The 22385-nt window shown below is 43.3% G+C and overlaps 1 protein-coding gene across 2 annotated transcripts in view; it reads left to right on the forward strand.

Annotated features, from left to right (window-relative positions):
* ZNF532 (zinc finger protein 532) overlaps positions 1 to 16012 on the forward strand; it is a 44614-nt gene extending 28602 nt beyond the window's left edge. For both annotated transcript variants that reach the window (XM_065747117.1, XM_065747118.1), the window contains exons 7-10: positions 1975 to 2253; positions 13418 to 13530; positions 14159 to 14306; positions 14579 to 16012. In XM_065747117.1, the coding sequence (XP_065603189.1) occupies positions 1975 to 2253; positions 13418 to 13530; positions 14159 to 14306; positions 14579 to 15073 (1035 nt within the window). In that variant the 3' untranslated portion in view covers positions 15074 to 16012. The remainder of the gene's footprint in view (positions 1 to 1974; positions 2254 to 13417; positions 13531 to 14158; positions 14307 to 14578) is intronic.
* The last annotated feature ends 6373 nt before the right edge of the window (positions 16013 to 22385 follow it).

A 22385-nucleotide genomic window follows, 5' to 3' on the forward strand; every position in this document is an offset into this window, starting at 1 on the left:
TTCAGACCTTTCTCAGAACAAATCTAGAGCATTAGAACATAGGCATTCAGTGACAGTACTACTGCTTTTATTCAGAGTGGCTTACACTTTCACATTTAGGAGGTGTGTACAGTAGTAGGGACAGCAGCTGAGACTTAAGGAGGAAAGAGAAAGAAAGAAACAGGGTACAGATAAAAGCAGAAAAGAATACAGAGAGGGGAAGACTGCTGGACAGGAGCAGAGCTCAGCACAGCTGCTCTTGGTATGGCTAGACCTAAGCCATAAAGTAGACATGAAGTAAGGCAGAGACCATGTGCATGAAAATAGAACGGAAAAGGAGACAGAAAGAAGCTCTGAATGAGGTTACCTAAAGCTACCAAAAAAATCTAAAATAATTTCTGCTGATGGGAATGTTTATTGTTGGCAAAATGTGTATCTTGTTTTCCGCTAATGGCTCATGAGAAGAAAATGTCTATGAGCTGATGAGAACAGGGAGCAGAGGTCTGGACTGGAGGTGTAAAATGCTCGGTTCTGCTGATGATATGTGCAGCAGCTACTGTGACGCAATGTTATGCCTTAGTGCTTTTTTTGTTTTTTTGTTTGTTTGGTTTTGGTTTTGTTTTGTTTTGAATTAATGAGTTAATTTTCAGGTATTGTATTTAAAACATAGAAAGTTGAGCACCAACATCTTACACGCTCACAAGTTAACGCTGGGACAGAATCTCCAGATCAGTCTTCATCTGAGTAGAGTTAAATGAATATTTAATTACAAGAATCCTGAAGCTGCAGGACATGCCTTCCTTCCTACCCCAGGCTCATCCTCCGTGTTCTCATGCAATAGGATACTCCAGGCAACCTCTTCATTTACTGCACAGTTTGTCTTTGCTCTCAGCACCTGTCAGTCAGTTCAGTGGAGTTGGCTATTTAATAATGTTTCAGCTTTAAAAAGTGCTGGCTTTCCTTTCCAAGCAGCTGTTCAGTAGAAGAATATGTTCTGCAGGTCAGGTTGACATTTGCAGTTGAACCAGGAGGCAGTCTCAAGGACCTCAGAAGAGCTCAGTACTGAAGTGTTAGACTGGAGTAGCATATGGGTATTCTTAGAGTCTCAAAATCAAGAAGATGATAGTTGCTTTTTGTTTCTGAAGTTGCCTGCATGTTTAGGGTGGCCAGATACATCACCGAGGGTAGTTATAATGCAATTATAATGCATACATGCAGTATGTAAAATGTATTGGAGAGCTGCCATTGTAAATGGCCAGCCTGTGGGATGGGAAGGAACCCTTGCTAGTGGGTCTAGCTACTGGGCTAGATTCTGGAATGAATTGGTTGAGCGAGGGTCACTTCATGAGAGCTGCAAAGTGCTGAGCAGCTTGTCAAGCACCTCTTAGCTGTCCCTTCCAGCCCTGCGTACCCTTGGTTCCAAGGACTGTTAGCACTGTAGCCCTAAGCCCTCAGAACCCGAGCAAGCAGTGAGACAGAGCTTAGCACAGGCTTAACATAAAATATTAATATATCCTAAAAAGCACAATAGCCTGATCTTTCCAGAGTTACCTTTTCTTGTCTTATTTACTGATCATCCAAAAGAAAACTTATCAGTAAAACCCTGCCTTCTTGGAAATCTCTCTTTAGACACATAGTTTGAAATGAGGATGTTAATTAACTATGCTGGGTAAGTAAAGCAAGAAACTAAATTTAACCTAATTCACTTCTTGAACCCTTTTTCTCCCTGTTCAACAGCAACTTAACCTTCACAGACTCATTTTATTGGTGAACTGCTCTTTAGGTATGTCTGGAGTCAGTCAGTGTTATTAGCTAGTTTCTGCTCATGCTAGACACGACTTTTATTTCATCATTGTTTTTTAAGTTACAAATGTGATCTGATAATGACAAAGAAGTAGATAAACACTTTTGATTCAGAGGTTATTCAGCATTTTGTCAGTACAATTGCATACACCTGTGTTAATTGTTTACCTTTTTAAATGTATTTTGTTGTAGTCAATGCACGGAACTTTGAAAAGTGTTGAAGGGCCACCAAACCTGGGGATAAATTTACCGCTGAGTACGAAACCTACAAATCAGAACTCATCCAGTCACAACAAAGAGGACACAAAATCCATCAACGGAACAGAAAAGTTAGAGAAGAAGTCTCCTTCTCCTATAAAGAAAGGAGAGCCTAAAAAAGTCACGAGTCGTGGCTGGACATGTTGGGATTGTGATAGGTTCTTCACTCAGAGAGACGTTTACATCTCCCACATGAGGAAAGAGCATGGAAAGGTAAATGAATATTTAATTACAAAAATGTGAGCTAAGCCTAAAATACGAAGTTACGTTGGTTTGTTGTTTATTTTTTTAATGCAGTTGTGCTTTTGCAGATAATTAATGTAAGTTCCATCATTATTATTCTTTATTCTTACTTGTATTTCATCTGTCTCTTTTGCTGATTATTTTTGTCATTCTCTACATAGTTCTTTTCAGTAAAATCCAGAAGCTCTTAATTGTAAACTTGTTCACCCATTACTGAAGTTTCTTCGGGATGGAAAGAATGACAGATATTCCAGTATTTCTTCCAAGTTATCTCCTCTGATCCAGGTTCTTATTTTTAGCTTTCACCATCTCCTCTGTCTTGAAAACTCATTAGCTGTTAAAATCAGAGAAGAGTCTTGATTTATTGGTCCAGCGAGTACCAACCCACATTTCATTTTAAAGGTGTACTTACTGCAAGGTGAAGTCATTGCTCTGCTCTTACTTGCAGGTTCAGTCAGCAAGCCAGCTGAGTTGAACAAGGTGAAATTTTTACTGAAAGCAGCTAGATGTGAGATAACATGCTAAAGTTGACTGAAAGTGAAACGTGGAAATGCTGTGTCCTCAGGTCAGCAGAAAGACAGCTGGGGGTTCTTGTTGCATCCCAGAGCTTTTCCAATTAAATGAAAACAACTGACAGGTGGGCAGAAGTGGAACTGAACAACTTTCCCATGCTACTGCTTGTAGGGAAGGGAGCTATGAAATTGACTTCTAAATTATGGCTAAGGTGGCATCTTGCAAATATTAGATGTGCTTGAAACAATGGTGGGTCTTATAAAAATAAAACAATTAATAGTATGCAAAATCTGTGTATTTTCCAAGATTCTAGGGTTACCTCTCTTAAGCAGGTAAGAAGCAAAAATAATGTTTCAAGGTTGAGCAGAGGAACTGTTGTCATACAGAGGCTTTAAAAGGCAAATAATAACTTGTGGAAGTTAGGTAGATTGAAGACATTTAGTTTAGAAAAGTAGAGTCTTTTCAGATTTTGAGGTGTGCTTCTACTGTTTTCATGAGGCATTGAACTGTTGGTTCCCAAACTAGAATTCTCTCCCTCAGATGATGTTCACAAACATTTTTACAGCCTGATAAAAAGTAATAAAATAGTTCATGCTGCCAGGAAGAGCAATGCTTGGTAGAGAACTTGATGCGCAATTGGTCATGTGTGGTTGTCTGTCTGTCTAAAACCTTTATTTGAACAATTCAATTTGTTTTATAAAAAAGTGGTACCTGTGTCTTACAGCAGTGCAGTTCAAGGAGTCTGTCTTAGTGCATTGCAGCAAACAGTTTTGTGGGTTAGTGATGAGCTTTCCATTCTCAGTTCAGACTAAATTTTTCCATGTGGTATCGTACTGTGGATTTGGATGCCAAGTTCACTGAAGTCAGTGAGATTTTCAGTTCGATGCAGTTTAGGTCAGAGCTTGAGTTCACCTGAGTTGTGGATGAGTTGTGTAGGTAGCAGGAATTCTTTGCATGAGGTCATTCAAGTGCATGATCATTTACAGCAGTGAGGGCGAAGTGTTTATTGTCAAGCAGACACGGCCAGTAGAGGAAACTGAATGGTCAGTTCCTTTACTTTAGTACTAGGTTTAGGTTGCTTTTATTGCTGCTGTTACCTTGCCTACCTTAGTGCCGAAACTGTTATGTCCAGCTGGAGCCAGGAGGCAGCAATCCGAGTCTGGATGAGACAAGACTGGGAGCCTCAAAGGCTGAAGGTTGCATGAAGGAGACAGAAACAGGGAGCAGTTCCTTCAGTCAAGATTCAGGGCAAGGGGATCGTGGGGCTGAAGGAACATCAGCCCGTAGGAATGAGGAGCCAGTTCCACAGAGCCTCTACCAAGGTGCATCAGGGCAGCATCAGCCTGGTGTAGTGGAAAAACCCAGGGCAGCACGATCTTGATTCACAGAACTACATTTTCTTTCACTTGGTTCTCCTTTACAGCCTGAGGGCATGAAGGTCAGACACACAGCTCTGTTGGAATTCTCCTTGTGCTTTAGAAACTCAATTTTGCATTTCTATCTGCTGAAGTCATGGAAAAATCGGAGTGAATTGCTTCAGTTTTGGGCCCAGCAGATCTATCTGTGACAGTTTGCTATGAAGTGCTTGTAAAGAAACTCCATGCAGTGTGCTGCTGTCCCTGTAGCGTGATAGTGAACGGATACTTATTTCTGATCCTCTAACACTTGAACAATCACAGTTCAGTTTTCTCTTAAAATTGGTCTCTCTTGGATCATGTAAGATATTGATCCATCCCGTTTTTCCAGTTAGTACAAATATTAGCTCATCAGTGCTTTACTGGCAAACACAGATATCTGCAGGACCAGATACACTTAAGATTTTACACTGATGCAGTTCTTAAAACCAAAACACAGCAACGCAAACTCTCCACAACACTGCTGCTTCAGAATGAGCTATAAAATCACATCCAGCTTAATGAAACACACACCCAACTGGCAGAAGGCATGTAGAATAAGATTAGTACCGTATTGATAATGCTTTCTGAAATTAACTTTAAATACGTATCTTCCTCCCTCTTGTGTTTAATAAGAATGTGCATGTTACCTCAGGAACAGCCCTTATTATGAAATACCAGGTAATTACTGCACTCAAACACTGGCCTGGAGGGCCAACTCATTGCTTATATTTATTTACTTATTATATTTATCCTTATTAAATGGCTCCTTGAGAAATGGGAGGCAGATGTAGATTAAAGTGAATGGACACCACTCCATTTCTTTCAGAGATGGGTGACACAGAGCATTTGCTATTTTTCTTCCAGACCTCTTCAAACTGTCCATGATTTTATTTTTTAAATCGTTGTATTCAAAACATCATTTGTTACGGGTACATTTTATTTTAGAGAGACTAGAAATGAGAATTAAGATGGAGGAATATGTGAAGTGGGTGGGTCAAATAAATAATGGCATTAATTCATAGTCCACTTTTCTTAGGAGTAAGGAGGTAAAGATTAAATGCTCTAACATTACCTATGCGGAATGTGCATTAAAAACTTTAATGAAGCAATTCAAGAGCTATTTACAGAATGCATTGTCATGTAAGATACTTGAAGGTAATTAGTTTCAAACTCTTAATTGCTTCTGTTGCAGGCTCATAGTGAAGGTGTGGAGCTGTAACCTCTTTTAGCTGACCTGAGGCCAAATTACTCAGATGTAGGAGAGGTACAGCCATGGTATGTCCTCTTTGGGCAGATTCTTGACATTACTGGGAAGCAATAGCAGGTACACACATTCACATTTTCTGCATCCTCTTCCTGAACAGGCTGAAGGTTAGCGAGATACTGGAAAATTTGTTGCCACCTTGGTGTGATTCTGCCTTATTGCTGTTTCTGAAGAAGAAAAGTGATTATCCTAGACAAAGGATTACTTACACAGGATCACTTACACAGCTGTGCAGCTCATGCCTTGAAGCTGAATCTGGTGTATCTCAGCCAGGGACACATATGCTGAGCTTCCTAGGACTTCTTCATCAGTGCCTTTCTAGGAAAAAACAGATGCTTTCTAAGCAGGAATTGCTTTACCAATTCCAACTGGCAGTTCAACTAATTTAACATCCTCTTGTTCCTGTAGCTGAGGACAAGATGCTGTGCAACAGGTCCTGCAGGACCTAATTACAGGATGATTGAACTACAGGGAATGCTGCATCATAAAGATCTTCAGTTAGGTTTCTTTATGTAACAAGGAGAGGGTTTTCTAAGAAATTAATGGAACTCTGCTCCAATTCCATTGAATTCCAGTGGAAGCTGATAGCATATTTAGTCTGTTTCATTGCTTTATGCAAGCATATTAGCAAGTGGCAAGGTTCATTTAAATTAACCATTTTGTTGCATGGAGTGCTGAATGGGAGCAGCCTGATCTCACCTGCTTTGTGCCCATGTACTAGCCAGTGTTTAAGGGCTCTACCAGCATGCATGTAAGAGCTTGAGCTGTTGCTCTACAGCACTGCCTACTTTGTTGGTATTGCTGTCCACCTAAAATCTGGCTTTTTTCACCTTGTTGTGGTTTTGTGGTGTTGATGCCGGTATTCCACATCAGAGCATCACGCAGCAGTGAAGGAGTTAATGCTGTGGGAGCAGCAGAGGGGTGGAGCTCCGCACCGGATGCAGGCGGCGCTCTGGGCTGCTGCAGAGATTCAGCACGTGTGCTTCCCTTGCAGTTCTTCCCTAACGTAAGCTCTCAGTTTTGGGTTGGAAACTTTGTCTCTCTCAATTGTTCAATTTTATTAGATTTAGTAAAGTTACCGTTCCTTCTCAGATCGTGCCGTTGTTTTTTTTGCTTGTTTGTTTGTTTGTTTTCTTTGTAGACCCATCTCTTCCCACTGTTTTCCCCTCCCCCCGGAGCGCATGGCTCTGCTCGGGTGGCCGCATGGCCACTGACGGTGTAGTTTTTTTTTCCTTTCCCATTCTCTGTCCCTTCTCAGTTTCCCTTGGGTCACTGTCACGGATAACACCGTGACAATTATTGGTGGAGTACGTGGGCAGAGCAGTATTTGTACTCCATTGTAAAACTGGTGCTAAGTGGACTAAGGGTTTTCATGTACCTTAGAGCATGCTGGTGTCTTCTTAAGCTCCTCATGTTCAGCACCGGAGTAATGTGTGCATACAGCTACTTTAGTGTGCTGAGGGGGTTACATATCTCCTGCCTAAACACCCTGGCTAACGTGACAGGTTATACGGCATTTGGATTGGTTTTCAGGTACTCTTTTCAGGTCTTTACCTATATTCAGGATGCCAGCCTGGCAACTGTGTTATCTGTTTTTCTGAATGCACTCTCAGCAACAGTAATTTATATCATATGGAGGAAGCTTTCCTCAAAACCAGAGAGTGTTGAATGGCAGGGAAGGTGGAAAAAATTAGGAAAGAAATTAGAAGCGTGGGGATCCCCGGTGTTATGCGAATTTGATCTTGAGCACCTGTGGGACCCTGAGAAATTCAGTGAGTGTTTAGGTAAGGAGTCATGGGACTCAGGAAGATCTGAGAAGGAATGTATTGTTTGGGGTCTGGCTTGTGCTTATCGAGCTATAAGTGATATTCTGGAGAGAAATGGTTCCAAACCAAGGTCCAAAGCAAAAGTGAAAACCTCGAAGTTAGACCTGACCAATCACAGGAAGCACCGGCATCAGTGTCGGTTGCCCCTGTGGAAGGCCAGAAATGGACACGGCCGTCCTCGCGCCTAGAACAGAAAGAAGAAGAAGCAGAGAAAGAAGAGGAAGATCCAGGTGAGGGACCCTCCTCAGCACCACCACCACCACCTAGAAAGGCCACTAAGAAAAGTGAGAGACATGGAGAGGACAGTGATGATGAAGAAATCACTGTTACCACTATTTGTCGGCCCCTAAAGATGACTGAAATACAAGGTTCGAGAAAGGAGTTTGTACGGCGCTTGGGTGAATCTATTGTCACCTGGTTGCTGCGGTGTTGGGACAGCGGTGCCAGCAGCATGTCCCTAGATGGCAGTGAAGCCCGCCAACTGGCAAGCATTGCCTGAGACCCAGCTATCGACAGAGGAATTGGCAGATGTCTGAATGGAGTCGCTACCCTCTGGGAACAAGTACTAGTGGCTGTAAAGGATAGATACCCTTACAAAGACGATCTGGAGTCTAAGGTGGAAAGATGGAATACTGTGGAGAAAGGCATCCAATTTCTGAGAGAAACAGCCATAGTAGAGATGCTGTATGATCCCAGTTTCATCCCTAATAATCCACACTAGGACTGTGATCCTCAGAAAGTAAGGTGTACACCTGATGTATATCGTAAGCTCTCAAAAACAGCACCAGAAAGGTACACGAGTACGCTGGTAGCAATGTTCCATAGATACCAGGGCTAAGACAGAAGACTCCCAGTTTATGAATTGATTATTACACTCCAAAACTTTGAACAACAGTTTCTGCCATCACGTGCTTCCATTGCAGCTGTGTCAGCAGTAGCAGAAGAAATAGGTGAGATGAAGAAGACACAGAAAACTATACTGGAGGAACTGTCTTTACTGATTAATAGGGATGAACCTGTGTCAGTATTGGAAACACCTGATGAAAACGAGCATGACCCAAAGAATCTGATGAAGCAATTGATGAAACTGATGAAAGTCTCGGCCACCAAAGGCAACCACCTCTCTGCTCAAGCAAATGACAACAGTAACATCATGTCACGTGTGGCCATGTGGAGCTTCTTACGAGAAAACGGAGAGGACATGAGGAAGTGGCATAAAAAACCCACTCCTGCACTGTGAGCACGGGTGAGAGAACTACAGCAGAGATCAGCCACCAACGAAATTGCTCCCGTCACTGCAGGTAACCAATAGAGGTGTCTCAGATAGACTTGGACTGGCAGAACAAAGGAGAGCTATTTTTAGCTTGGTGAGCCCATGAGGCCTCTGGCCATCAAGGAAGGGATGCGACCTATAAGTGGGCTAGAGACCGAGGGGTGGACTTAACTATGGATGCCGTTGCACAGGTTATCCATGACTGTGACACATGTGCCATAATTAAACAGGCCAAGAGGATGAAACCTCTCTGGCAGGAAGGGCGATGGGAAAAGTATAAATATGGGGAGGCGTGGCAGGTTGATTATATCACCTTGCCACGAACTTGCAGTGGTAAGCATTATGTGCTCACCATGGTGGAGGCGACCACTGGGTGGCTTGAGACAAACGCAGTACCCCATGCTACCGCCCGAAACACCATCTTAGGGCTTGAGAAACGAGTCCTATGGCAACATGGCACTCCAGAAAGAATTGAATCCGATAATTGGATTCATTTCAAAAATTCTCTTGTGGATATCTGGGCCAGAGAACACGACATTGAATGGATCTGCCATATCCCCTACCATGCACCAGCTGCTGGTAAGATCGAGCGCTACAACGGGTTGTTAAAAACCACGTTGAGAGCAATGGGTGGTGGGACATTCAAGCACTGGGAGAAGCATCTGGCAGAAGCCACCTGGCTGGTCAACACTAGGGGATCAGTCAACCGAGAGGGTCCTACACAGTCCAGCTCCCTACAGACCATAGAGGGAGATAAGGTCCCTGTGGTACATGTGAGGAGCATGTTGGGAAAAGCGGTGTGGGTCCTTCCAGCCTCTGGGAAGGGCAAACCCCTCCGTGGAACTGTTTTTGCGCAGGGACCTGGGTGGGTGATGGATAAAAATGGGGACGTCCAGTGTGTCCCACGAGGGAATTTGATGCTGGGGGACTGCAGTCTTTAATTCCATGTATATATACATATATGTATATACATATGTTTGTATGTAATTTATGTTATTACTGTTTTGGTTCTGTATAGATGTTGTTAAGCATGATGTGATGATGTGGAATAAGGGGTGGAATGTTGTGGTTTTGTGGTTTTGATGCCGGTATTCCACACCAGAGCATCACGCAGCAGTGAAGGAGTTAACGCTGTGGGAGCAGCAGAGGGGCGGAGCTCCGCACCGGATGCAGGCGGCGCTCTGCCTGGGCGCGTTGCTCTGGGCTGCCGTGGAGGTTCAGCACGTGTGCTTCCCCTGCCCACAGCTTTTGGTTTGGAAACTTCATTTCTCTCTCAGTTGTTCAATTTTATTATATTTAGTAAAGTTACCGTTCCTTCTCAAATTGTGCCGTTGTTTTTTTTGTTTGTTTGTTTGTTTTATTTTATTTTGTTTTTCTTTGTAGACCCATCTATTTCCTCTGTTTCCCCCTCCCCCCGGAGCGCATGGCTCTGCTCGGACTGACAGTGCAGGTTTTTTTTCCTTTCCCATTCTCTGTCCCTTCTCGGTTTCCCATGGGTCACTGTCACGGATAACACCTGTTCTGTTGAAAATACTAAATACTTGTGAGCTATACCTGAAATTAGTATGGCTCATTGCTACATTGTTGGGCTGTTGATCTGTGCTCATATCTGCAGTACTTTTAAATGAGATGTTGTTGCATTATAACAAGGTGTGGTTGTTCGTTGTCCTATGCAATTTCATGAGAGTGGCATAATGCTTGTGTCCTCATGCATATAACATTCACATTTTCTGATTAAAAGAAAAGAAAAGTATATCCTGCATATATTAGCAGGACTGCATGCTGTGTGTTTGTGAATAAACAAAAATACTTATTCTAGTTGCTGCCCCAGTCGCAGCATCCACTTTTTCTGTGCAGACCTCATAATGGTTCCTCAGATTCTCCTGCCTTTATCCCCTTGGTTATTCCTCAGAAGTGGATTTGATCTGGTATACCTGAGGAGGCAACCTGTTCATTTTCAATCACAAGAATTACTGTTACAATATTGCCTCTCTGTCATTCCTAGGATGTGTGTCATTTTGGTTTCTCTCCATACTCCCCTCATGACACAGTCCATTCTCATTGCTCTTGCATTTCTCCTACACACGTTTTTAAAGAGGGCAACCTTAAGGGTAACACAGTATTTCAGGTCAAGTGCATCCTTGTTCTTTGTTCAAGAAGTTTATAGTATATATGGAGAGAAATTATATATTGTAATCCCCTGACAGGAATAGTATATCTATTCATTGATTGCATTTAATTTCACATACTAATATTTTTTTCTTTTTGCCATTTTTGGTTCTTTTGATTTTTGCCCACATTGCAGAAACCAGTTCATCCTATATCCTGTTTGTGTCTCTATGTAGAATCATCCCAACAGATTTGTCTGAGTGACTTCTGGTAGTGCTCCTGTGCTCCAGCAGATGCTGGATGCTGCTGAGAACAGTCCTCCTGCTGCTGTGCTCCCACAGCACTTGAGGGTGCATCTGCACTGTGCCGGAGCCTCAGCGAGGATGCCTGGACTGCCTTGGTTGAGCTTGTGTAAACTTTGTAAACTGAGTAAATTGTAAACTTTGTAAATTGAGTTTGTGTAAACTTTGTACAGTATTGAGCAGGGCTGTTTCTTGATAGAATCCTTAATACGCCTTCCCATTTTGTTTTAGGCTTTTATAAATTCTTACCAGAGCACTGCAGTCGTAAGTATACCGCAAAACCGAGTTGCTAATGAATGCATTAGCATTAATGAGTATGCACTGTGTGTACATACGTTAACAATTTCAGAGAAAGGCATGCTGATTCTTTTCTTCTTTTTTATTGGCCTTTAAACATGAAAAGAAAGTAATCTGAGGAGTGTTGCGCCTCTAAGAGCATTATGGAATGGACTATCCCTAGTAAGATAATTTATCTTGTTTCCTAATGGGATTCTTCGAATTTGCATCAGTCTTTCAGAAATCCTTTTCTTTCTTTCCCCCGCATTCCCTGTGATTTTGGTCTTGATAGCAAAAGGTCTGTCATCTCTCCATAACTGGTTTTGCTCCCCCAGTCTTATGTGCAAGCCTACCATCATGCACTCCAAACTTTGCAGCAGTTTCTTTCAGCATAACTTTCAGTAATGGCTTCACCTCTGTAGATCTTCACTGGCATGTAGATCCTGTAGGTATTTCCAAGTAAAGTTCCATATATATTATCCATAAATATTCAGATCTCAACTGTAAGATGAATGTTTTTCAGTTCCTTAAGCATTTCCACATGGCTAGAGTTTTATATTGTTTAGGATTGAGAATTGTTATTTATGATTATTATTAGTTTAGATTAGGCACATTAAATTTTTCATGTGAACTGTTGCATGTCTGCATTGTTTAGGAATCTGCTGTTGCCTCAAAAGCTGAGAATAAGTAAATGAAACCCTTAACATTCTCCTCCAAAGAAATTCTTTGCTATTGAATGCTTGGGAACGTAGGGACAGATCTTGTATGGATTCTTTAGAGGAGTCAAGTAGGTTCAAATTCCAAGCATTGATCCAAGCCATTGGCTCAATGGCTTCAGCTGGAATAGCAGAATGACACTGCATTATTTGCTTTTTTCAATTTCCCAGAGAAATGCTGGAAAGAAAGTGTTATCAACACCATGAAGGAAAGCTCTGATCTATGCTAGAGCAGGAAAAAGCACTCGGGATGAGATTTTTTTTTCTTCTAGATAACTGGACTGATTGCATGAGCCTTTCTGTTCCTCCAGTTCTACCTGAACAGTAAGCAAAGTCCTTTCTTGGTGTAGAATGCTTGCAAGTGACCAGGGTTTCTTTCAAGATATTCCAATGAAATCAGTTTCTTCTTCAGTCCCTGTACTCCCTGATTCTGGCAGGAGTTGTGCAGAGTGCTGAGTGGGGGGTTCTGGCCCCAGCTGGATTGTTGAAATGTAATCTGAGGAAGTCTTAAATGAGATTTGTTCGGTCTCTGTTGGGCTTTGATTTTGAAGATGTTATGTTGATTTCTTTATTACTACCAACACAATAGAAAAATAGATAGGAGCTTGAAAATCTTATCTAATCTCAAAGAAGCAGGAGATTTGATTGGTAATATTTCAGTTTCCTTGCTGCAACTACAGATAAGACCGGCCAATTTGGACTGAGTTCTAAGATTTGTGATGTGCTAATGAGCTTATAAGACCTAAAGCATAGGTCTGTATAATTCGTTCTTGGGGCTTTTATAGTTCACAGTTTTGGAGACATTATTTCTTCAGATACGGGAGGTCTGGTGGCTGTGTTCAGCTGGGATGGCACAGATGGAGAACGCTCCATCCTCTTTACCTTCCTTCCTTTTCTTTTCCTTCCACATAATGAACAGTGATATAAAACACACAGAATTCCCCAAAAAGATGTGCCTCAGGTTGGCATCAGACCATATCTCACATTTCTGTGTGACCTTTCTGGGCCTTGTTGGCACATTCATGGTGTTTTGCTTTGGTCCTTATTTAAAGGGTGCCCTTCACCCCCCATCTTGTGGATAATGGTAACTTCTCAGGTGATGGGAAGGGAAAGGTGACTTTATGGTGAAGGCACATCTCTATTCGTGCTGCCTGTACTGATCCAGAAATTGCCCCCTGATCTCCTTTGCCTCTTGATGGAAGAGCTTCACTTCACCCACAGCCCGTGGTGCTTCTTTGCATTCTTTGGTGGGTGTGTGCTGGCCACACTGCTTTGAAAAGGACTAGTTCCTGCAGTGCTGGTGCACGAATGGTATGTGCTTGATAAAAGCGACAGATTCTGGTAAGTACATTTCTTTCCTGTTACTAAAGGGTGTGACACACGGACTACTTTCACTTAGCTTTTTTTTTTTTTTTTTTTACTTCTGTTAATTAATGTGTTTTTCTTCTTCTTTTAAAGCAAATGAAGAAACATCCTTGTCGACAGTGTGACAAATCTTTCAGCTCATCCCATAGTTTATGTCGTCACAATCGTATCAAGCACAAAGGCATCAGGAAGGTTTATACGTGCTCGTAAGTACTGTTCTGTTTTTTCTGAGGTTCTAGGGACAGAGTATAAACCAACGGCAAATGTTGTGATTTGGATTTCTCTTCATAACTTTTCCAAGCACTGAGGTTAGACTAACCCAACCTAACCTCAGTCTCGTGGATTAGCTCCAAGGAGATAAAGAATTTGGACTTGAATGCAGAATTAAGACTCCTTTGGGAGCTAGCATTTCTCCTTCATGGTAAGTGATTGCTTTCTTGCTCAAATTTAGTTAGGGGGAACTTGACAAAGTGTTTAATTGAATGTACAGTTTAGTTACATTAAGAGAAACAAACAAGAAACAAACTCAAACGCTCCTGTTTTTTTTCTGACCCACACACTGTACCATTTGAGTTATTATCTCCAGATAACTTTTCTGTCATTCAGTGTGAATACAAGCTGCTCCAACATTTGTAGTTTTGTTTTGTAATTGTTCTCCCTTTCTGATAACACTTGTGCAATTGACTGGAAAAGCACTGTCTGTTGACAGTATTACTGTTAGTAGATCGGACTTGTCTGCGCTTATTTGCTAGTTCTGTTCACATTCTTCAGAGTAGCACATCTCTTTGTAAGCATGGCATTTGTCCTCTGAATGCTTCCGCTGTTTATACACAGGCACTGCCCAGATTCAAGGCGTACCTTTACCAAACGACTGATGCTGGAAAAACATATTCAGTTGATGCATGGCATTAAAGACCCCGATGTCAAAGAAATGACCGAGTCGACTAACATGGAAGAAAGGGAAGTAAAGGAAGATGCAAAGGTAATCACTTAGAAGATCTGTTCAGTCACTGAGATTTTCTTGGGATGCATTCAGAGTCTTTAAATAGATGCAGGTATTTTGATCCCATAGAATTCTGCATTTCTGCATTTCCAGACCGCTGCAGCTAAGTCCTCTCGTAGTGTAGAAAAGCTGTAGGTTGCAGAGAAGCACAATGAGCTTACCCCAGATACCCAGCCATGAGCTTGTTTGACAAACCACTGCAGTCACTGTGTATTTCTGCTTACAAAAATACCATTTACAACTTCTTGTAGGTTCCTAGTCCAAAGCGTAAATTGGAAGAACCTGTGCTGGAATTCAGGCCTCCGCGAGGTGCAATCACGCAACCACTGAAGAAGCTAAAAATCAATGTCTTTAAGGTTCACAAGTGTGCTGTCTGCGGCTTTACAACAGAAAATCTCCTCCAGTTTCACGAACATATTCCTCAGCATAAATCTGATGGCTCTTCGTACCAGTGCAGGGAGTGTGGACTCTGCTACACGTCTCATGTGTCTCTCTCCAGGCACCTCTTCATTGTACACAAGCTGAAGGAGCCGCAGCCAGTATCAAAGCAGAACGGGTCGGGGGAGGATAATCAGCAAGAGAACAAACCCAACCACGAGGATGAACCGACTGACAACGCGGTGTCGGACAGGAGATGCAAAGTGTGTGCAAAGACTTTTGAAACTGAAGCGGCCTTAAATACTCACATGAGAACACATGGCATGGCCTTCATCAAGTCAAAAAGAATGAACTCAGCTGAAAAGTGATCAGACCATTGAAATCTCTCTCCACATTGGAATTCTTAATGACATTTTTGTTACAGAAAGTTCAAGGTTATAATAGTGTTAACAGTACTGTTCAGGCTGTTGCAATATATTCTGCATAACGATGTCCCCCTTCGCCTCATTGTCTATACCCTCGAAACCATTGAAGCAGTATTTGAGTTGAAAAGAGTTTGTATATATTTAAACTAATAACTTTTATACTCTTCGTTACGTGTTTGTATCGGTATCTAGTGGAAAATTTGTGTTCTTTTTCTTTATTTCTTTTTTATTTTTATTTTTTGTAATAAGTTTCTCTAAAACAGAGTTCTTAATGCTGGGGCAGTTTCCTGGGTTCTCTTAAACCGTTTCTTATCTGAGTGCTTCTGACAGAAAGTTTGGCAAATGGGAGCACAGCAGAAGGAAGCAAGCAAGCTGAGGGGAGGTGCTACATCCTGCAGGACTCTGGATGCTTCTGCACGTGGCAGGAAGTGTTCAGACTTTCTCTACAAAAAAAAAGCATCCCTGCACATGTAAGGTGCAGTGCTGGTTGAGGTGCCTACACCAAAACTGGTGCAGACACCCCAGGGTGATCACGTACTTCTGAAAAGTGTAATTGCACACATATATATGTATCATGAAGTAATTTTCAGGTGCTTGTGGTCAAAGCCCCAGTAGTTATAAAAGGGCTCGGCTGCTCTGGATTAAATATGTAATTAGAGGCATATAGGATTATCATTATAATGCTTTTTGGTCATGTAATTTATTAAACATGTAGAAACAATTACACAGCATTAAGTATTTTCCTTTCTCTGTGGCTATCAGAAGAAAATAGTCAACCCTTGCTGCTGGGGTTGGTGTTTCCCAGCTCTGTTTGCCAATGCCAAATGTTCTGGTGCTCAGTGTTACCTTCAGCCCCAGCCATCAAGAAGCAAACACCCCACAGCAGCCTGCGTGGGTACGCCTGCCACTTCACCATCAGCAGGGACCGTGGAGCTGCTTGGCCATGTCACAGTGTATCCAACGTCAGCGTCACTGGTTGGCTCTCACCAGGTGCAGAAAGGTCCCTTTCACGTATGGTTCTCTGTGCGAGTTTGTATTTTTGTTTTCTTTTCGCATTTTATACCTTGTATGTATCCCTACAAAACTTTTTTGTACTTTTTTTTCTTTTTCTGAAAGAAATCGTGTATATATAGATAGCTGCATGATATACGGTAGTAATTGTTCAGTTCCTTAAAAGTCTTGCTGCTGTCAGATGTTACTATACACTATGTCCATTACGACTGTATTAAACACATTTCGTATGTAAATAAATGTGGAGCATTTTGCCCCAAAATATTTGTGAGATTCTGTTATTTATCATTAAATTTTAGCAACTTTAAGGATGGAAGTGTTTGGAAAAAAAAATACAGATCCTTCTCAGCCACCTCCATCACCCTTCTTAATGGCTGCAGAAGTTGTGTATCAGATGCACGAATTCTGCTTTGTCTCTTCATCCTCATTCATGCTGATTTGGTTCATTGATAAAAGCTTCCTATCCCGTTCCTATTACCTGTACATGAGTGGTTGTGAGGTGCTCCATCCCGGCGTCACCCCGGCCACCACTGCCCTCCTCGTTAAGTGTATACCTCCGACGCTTGTTTGTTGATGTGCACTGTCAACTGTACAACAAATGAGTTATCACTATGCAGAATGGTGTTTTGTATACAGTGAACAGATAATAAAAATTAAATTTTCACAGCCATTATTCATACTTCTGTTTATTTCACCACCTCGTGGTCCCCCACCTGCAAGGATTGCTGTGAGCCATAGAATGATGGGATGGGTGGTGTGGGAAAGGACCCTAAGGGCCATGAGGCCCCACTCTCTGCAAGGCAGGGTAGGGATACCCACAGCTGCAGTTGTGCTCAGAGCCCCTCCAGCCTGACCTCAGATGTCTGCAGTCACTGTGTCACTGCAGGCATTGTGGGGGGCCGTAGAGAAAATATTTAAACACATTTTTACTTGAGATCTGACATTTGAATTGTTTGCTTTTAATTAATGTTGCAACACTGACTGACAATGGTAACAACATCAGTGCTCCATTTTCTATGGCTGCTTTCAACAACAGGGAATTAAATCTCTAAGAGCTCTGTGAGGTCGGAAAGGGATCTTTCGACTCCTGCTCCTGCGCAAAGCACTGCAGTACTTCACACTGCAGATCAGCTCCAGCAATCAGATGAGAACAGCAACGTTAACTGAGGCTCAGGGAGCACAGACGCAGGCAGAAGGAAGAGGGTGCAGGGTTCAGAGGTGTTTCTCCATCTCATTCTGCAGCAGGATGCTACAGATCCTGAAAGTTTGTATGAATCAAGAAGTAATTAGAGGACTCCTCAAACACAAAGACAGCTTCTCTGGATTTGGGAGTCCCTGTTCTCAAAGCCTCATTTGGGGGTTCTGGCTTTGTCAGAGGCACTGCATGAGTGAGACCAACCTTTGCTCTGCTTTGGGCAGGCTCTGTGATCCCTTTCTGGCCTGAGCTGTACCTTTTTCCTGCACACTGAGCTCCGTGGGGCTCCTTACTTTGCCTCTCCCATGCAGTGGGGGCAGCTCGGGCTGACCACAGCCACCGACTGCTCCTGGCTTCCACTGGACATTTGCAGATGCAGAATTCGACCTTTTGAATGAGCCATCTCTCTCAGTTCCCAACCACTGAGTATCCATGGGGAATGTAGTGCGCCGGGGCTGTACAGTATTAAAAGGATTTTTATATAACTGTGACCTTTTCATATTGTTGGTATTACCTTTCTCAGTGTGCCGGGCATGCACGCACACGCACAGCAGCCGGGCCAATAATGGGACACAGGAAGAACCTACTTCACTGTAAAACCTTTCTCAAATATTGGGGTGGTTCATGAGTGAACTCCTTCTGTTTGAATATCAGATTATTGCAGAAAGGTTATCTGCCCACGCTCCCAGAAGGATGACGGGTGGATAACTCAGCAAGATGGGAAATCAGAGCACAGGGCAGCAAGCACAGCAAGCAGGTCCCTCCTTCCCTTTCAGAAGAACCTGCTGTCTCCTCCTTGGTGACCACGCTGAACTGCTTCACTAATGGTATCTTACCAGTACTGCAGGCTGCAAACTGGACTGCCAGCTCAGCAGCAGATAGGGCACTGCAGGGCCGCCCCACAGCACTGCTCTGCTCCTCTGCTGCTGGGAAAGCAGGCACTGAGTCCAGCTCCAGTCCAGCTGGAAGTGAAGGAGGAACTCCAGCTCTCTGCTCCAACAACAGAGTGAAGGAAAAAAATAAAAAATATTAAAAAATAATAATAATAAAAAAGCACTCAGAGCAGTAATGTGACTATCTGCAAAATAACCCAAACACTGCATCCCTCACAGATGCGTCCCCTAACGTGATTTGGCAGAAGCCTCCATCCTGTCTGTTTATATTCTCCCATTCTGTATGCACAGGCTGCCATCAGACAGCGGAGCTGTGGGAGTGCTGCCCCGCCAGCAGAGCCCTCCGAGCGCATCGACACGCATGGCACCACGCCGCAATATTTCTGCTCTAAGTGACTGCTGCCTTTGCAGTTAAAATGCATAGCAGCTCTTGATGAGTGCCATCGGGGCACAACTAGAGGAGCTGCCTTCTCAAAATGCCACTTGTAAATTGCATTTACATACTGTTTCTGTGAGCAGGGCGAGCAGAGCCCTGGATGTGCACAGAAGAGGTCTCTCCATCACACGTCTCTGTGTGGCCTCACACAGTTCACCTTGCTGAAGTGCTGCCCACACATGCTGCACTCCTGCCACGTAATGCCAAGCACTTCCAAACACTCATAAAAGTCAAGACAGGAGCACTCTGGCCAGAGCCTGAATACATCTCCACTGATCTCAGTTGCCACGGATCCGACCATCTCAGGTTCAGGCTCTGAGGGCCATCACACATGATTTCTTCGTTTGTTTTCTTGGACAGTGCTTTAGGCTCAGTTCTTGGAGCAAAAAGAAAAGCAAATGGGTGCCATTATCAGCCTGAAATGTTGCTGATCTTCTCAGGTAAAAGCAACAGAAGGGAGAAGGGAAAACATAAAAACTATTCCAAGATGTTGGAGATGAGAAATAGAGAGGGCCCAGGTCACCACATCCCCTCAACCCAACATGGAGTGGCCACAGCACAGACACACAAGCAGAAACATTAACCCTTGTTGCTAATGACTTACTGATAACGCTTTTCAGCTCAGTGCTCTCCCTGCCTCATCAAAATGCTGAGACCAATGCACACATCTCAGGCTGACCAGGAGAGTGTTTCTCTATAAGGATGAAATATTTCCTTTACTTTGAATAGTTGAAAACATTTTTACTGCCCCCTTATTTGCTCTGTTGCAAAAATTGAAAAGCTCTTTACAACCTTTATCGATTATTTCTGATATCTTTTCCATATTCTTGGAGGAACAGGAAGGAAAAGAGGACATCAGCCGCTGCCCCTCTTCTCCCCCTTGCCCCAGCAACCAAGAACCAAAATGAATGTCACAAAGAAGGAACTCCCTGAAACACATCTGTAGAGCCACAGCCACATCAGCTATCCCAACACTGGGCAGTAAAGCAGGCTGAGCTCTTTGCCAGTGCCCAAAGTCTTTGAACACAAAGAGACTTAATTCAAATATTACATATAGTGAGCACTTATGTCAGGATGTTTGCAAAGGTCTCGTGAAACATCCAGAATGTCAAGAGCTCTATTTTACTGTGGAAGAAAAAAATTAGCATAATTTCCTAGTGGCCGAGCTCCCGAAGAGCTGCTGTACAAATACTGAAAGCAAACAGACAGAGAACAGAAAGATTCAAAACTACATGTAACCTTTAGCAGCTGAACCGTCCCGACGGTACAGCAGCAGCCAGCAGCAGAGGTGTGTGTGAATCCCAGCAGCCATGGAGAAGGAAGAAAAGTGCAACCCAACCATCACACAGACCCCTCAACTTGCTGAGAACAATGGATGACCAGAAGCGTTTTCTGAGCTCTAAGGTTGATTAGCAGCAAGTTGGATGCTGGAGATATATCAGACGTGCTCCAGTCTCAGTGGCTTTAGACAAAAGAAGGCAAGCAAGAAACCAAGGAGCTCTGGGTTTGAAGAAACAGCCTTCTTGCTTTTCTAAATTCCCCACAAAGCAGCTCTGCTAGGTTGCAGCAATCACAGGAGCACAGTAAAGCACCACATTGGCCCAGGGCTTCATGGCCACGCTTCCTTGCACCCACCTCATTCCTCCTTCAGGTGGCACAGCAGTGTTTAAGGGCTGCAGAGCATGCTTGCAGCTGGCCAACCACATTACAACTGCACTGCTTAGGTGCTGGAGAGAGAAAACCATTCCAAATCACCACGTTCAGGTGGGCCTGAATTCAGTCCAAACTCACAACCAGGATGAAAGAACTGTGCAAACAACATTGTAAACTTCCTTAGGAGACACACGTGACAGAAAAGTGCCAAATATTTATAACTGCATAGGCATATACATATAATTATATGCATAATAAGCTTTAAATATATTATTTAAGAGGAACTTGGGTGCGATACAGAAGTTTTTGGAACAAAAGGTATCATGTTTTGTTTTAATTAAAACAAATGCGATATTCTGCATTAACATCATGAATTCTTTTAATAGCTAAAATGAACACTACCTCCACAACCACAATAAATAATATTTCATTCCAACAGCAAAATAAACTTCACAAAGATTTAATTGTCAGATATTACTTATAATTGCCTGTGATTGCTGGGGCTGAAGTCAGCTCTGCAGCCACTCTGTATATCAGCACAATGTTCAGTGATTCACTCCAGGTACAAACACCTCAGGGGCAGACAGGCACAATTCAGCCCTCTCTTGGTCTGAAATGAGCAATCTTCTGGGACTGAAATGCAATTAGACAACAAGCAGCTCATATGATGTATTTTAATTAGTAGTTCTGTGACTGGCAGCCCTCAGTTGCATAGATATCAGTGAAGTGGGAAATGCACTTATGGGAGCAGGCGGTGACTGAGAGGCAGATTTCAGCAGCACAGCCCACAGACAGACAGCCCCTGCTGCAAACATCCAGAGCCATCCAGAGCAGGAACTGGGATTTACTCAGCGAGAAGGGACTCTCTGAAAGAGGAGGACAGGTGAGACTCTGTGACACCTTTTAGGAGGATGAGTAATTAGCTATTCTTAATTAGAGGAGCAGACGAAAAATCTTCTCTCATAACTCCCACATTTGTTTCATGGGCAGGTGGCCTGCAGCACTTGCACTCCTCATAAAACCCCACTGAGCCATTATGATATCCTTCCTTTTCTTGGATCCCATGTGGGACCATGCAAAAAGATTGCTCAGCGCACCAGAGATGTGTGAAAACCAATGCACAGCTCCTGAAGTTGAGGGAAATGGAATAATCTGCAGGAGGCTGCGCCGTGTGGTCACCTCATTCTGATGGCACTTCTTTATCACACTGTCCCAATCTCCACTTTTAACCTCTGTGTTGGCACTGAAAAAAAAGGTGGGCAGACCTGTACATGGAAAAGCTCCATTCTTTTTTAATCTGTCAGAGGAGCATGGCATGGAAACCCACTTTTTTTTTTTTTTTTTTTTTGTAGACAACAAAAACAACCTACCCAGCAAACTGAGGGCGGACCACAGCCTTTCAAGGAACTAACACCCTTGCTGCACATTTTAAAATGAGCCTATTTAGGAGCCTCCTCGCTGCGAGCTTGATCCTCCATGTGTTCCTTCCCCACGTCTGTCAGTGTTACTGCTGATGATTGCTGCATCTGCTTGGAGGGGTGCAGGGACAAACCACGTATGGTGGCTGTGGCTCCAGGGGCCCCTCCAGCCCTCAGGTCCCAGTCCCAGCACAGCCCTGGGACACAGCTCACGCAGAAAATCTCATGGCACTGATGGTCTGAGCACTTACAGCACAGCGTCTGACTTAGCAGCAGCCTGGGCTGCACTGCCAGACGGAGAACTGTCACGGGACGCCTAAAAATACATAATTAATATATATCGTGTAAGACCTTGTATACATATAATTATTAAAAAAACACACACAGAAAAAAGAGGGCAGCAAAACACAAATCTAGCAGTTTGGTCACGTGTAGTTTGAGGATACAGAATCTCAGAATCCTTACAGTTGGAAAAGACCCCAAAGACCACCCCATCCAGGCCACCACGGACCACAAACACAGAACCCCACCACATTCCCGAGTGCCGCGGCCCCGTGCCCCGAGCGCATGGCGCGCACGGCCCCGCCGACTCCGCGGTCGCCAATCAGATGCGTCCACGCCACGACAGCCACCAATCAGATCCGCCCAC

This window comes from Cyrtonyx montezumae, unplaced genomic scaffold (assembly GCF_038088225.1).
Source record: "Cyrtonyx montezumae isolate F1298 unplaced genomic scaffold, pur_monq_1.0 scaffold_41, whole genome shotgun sequence".
Classification (NCBI taxonomy): Eukaryota; Metazoa; Chordata; class Aves; order Galliformes; family Odontophoridae; genus Cyrtonyx; species Cyrtonyx montezumae.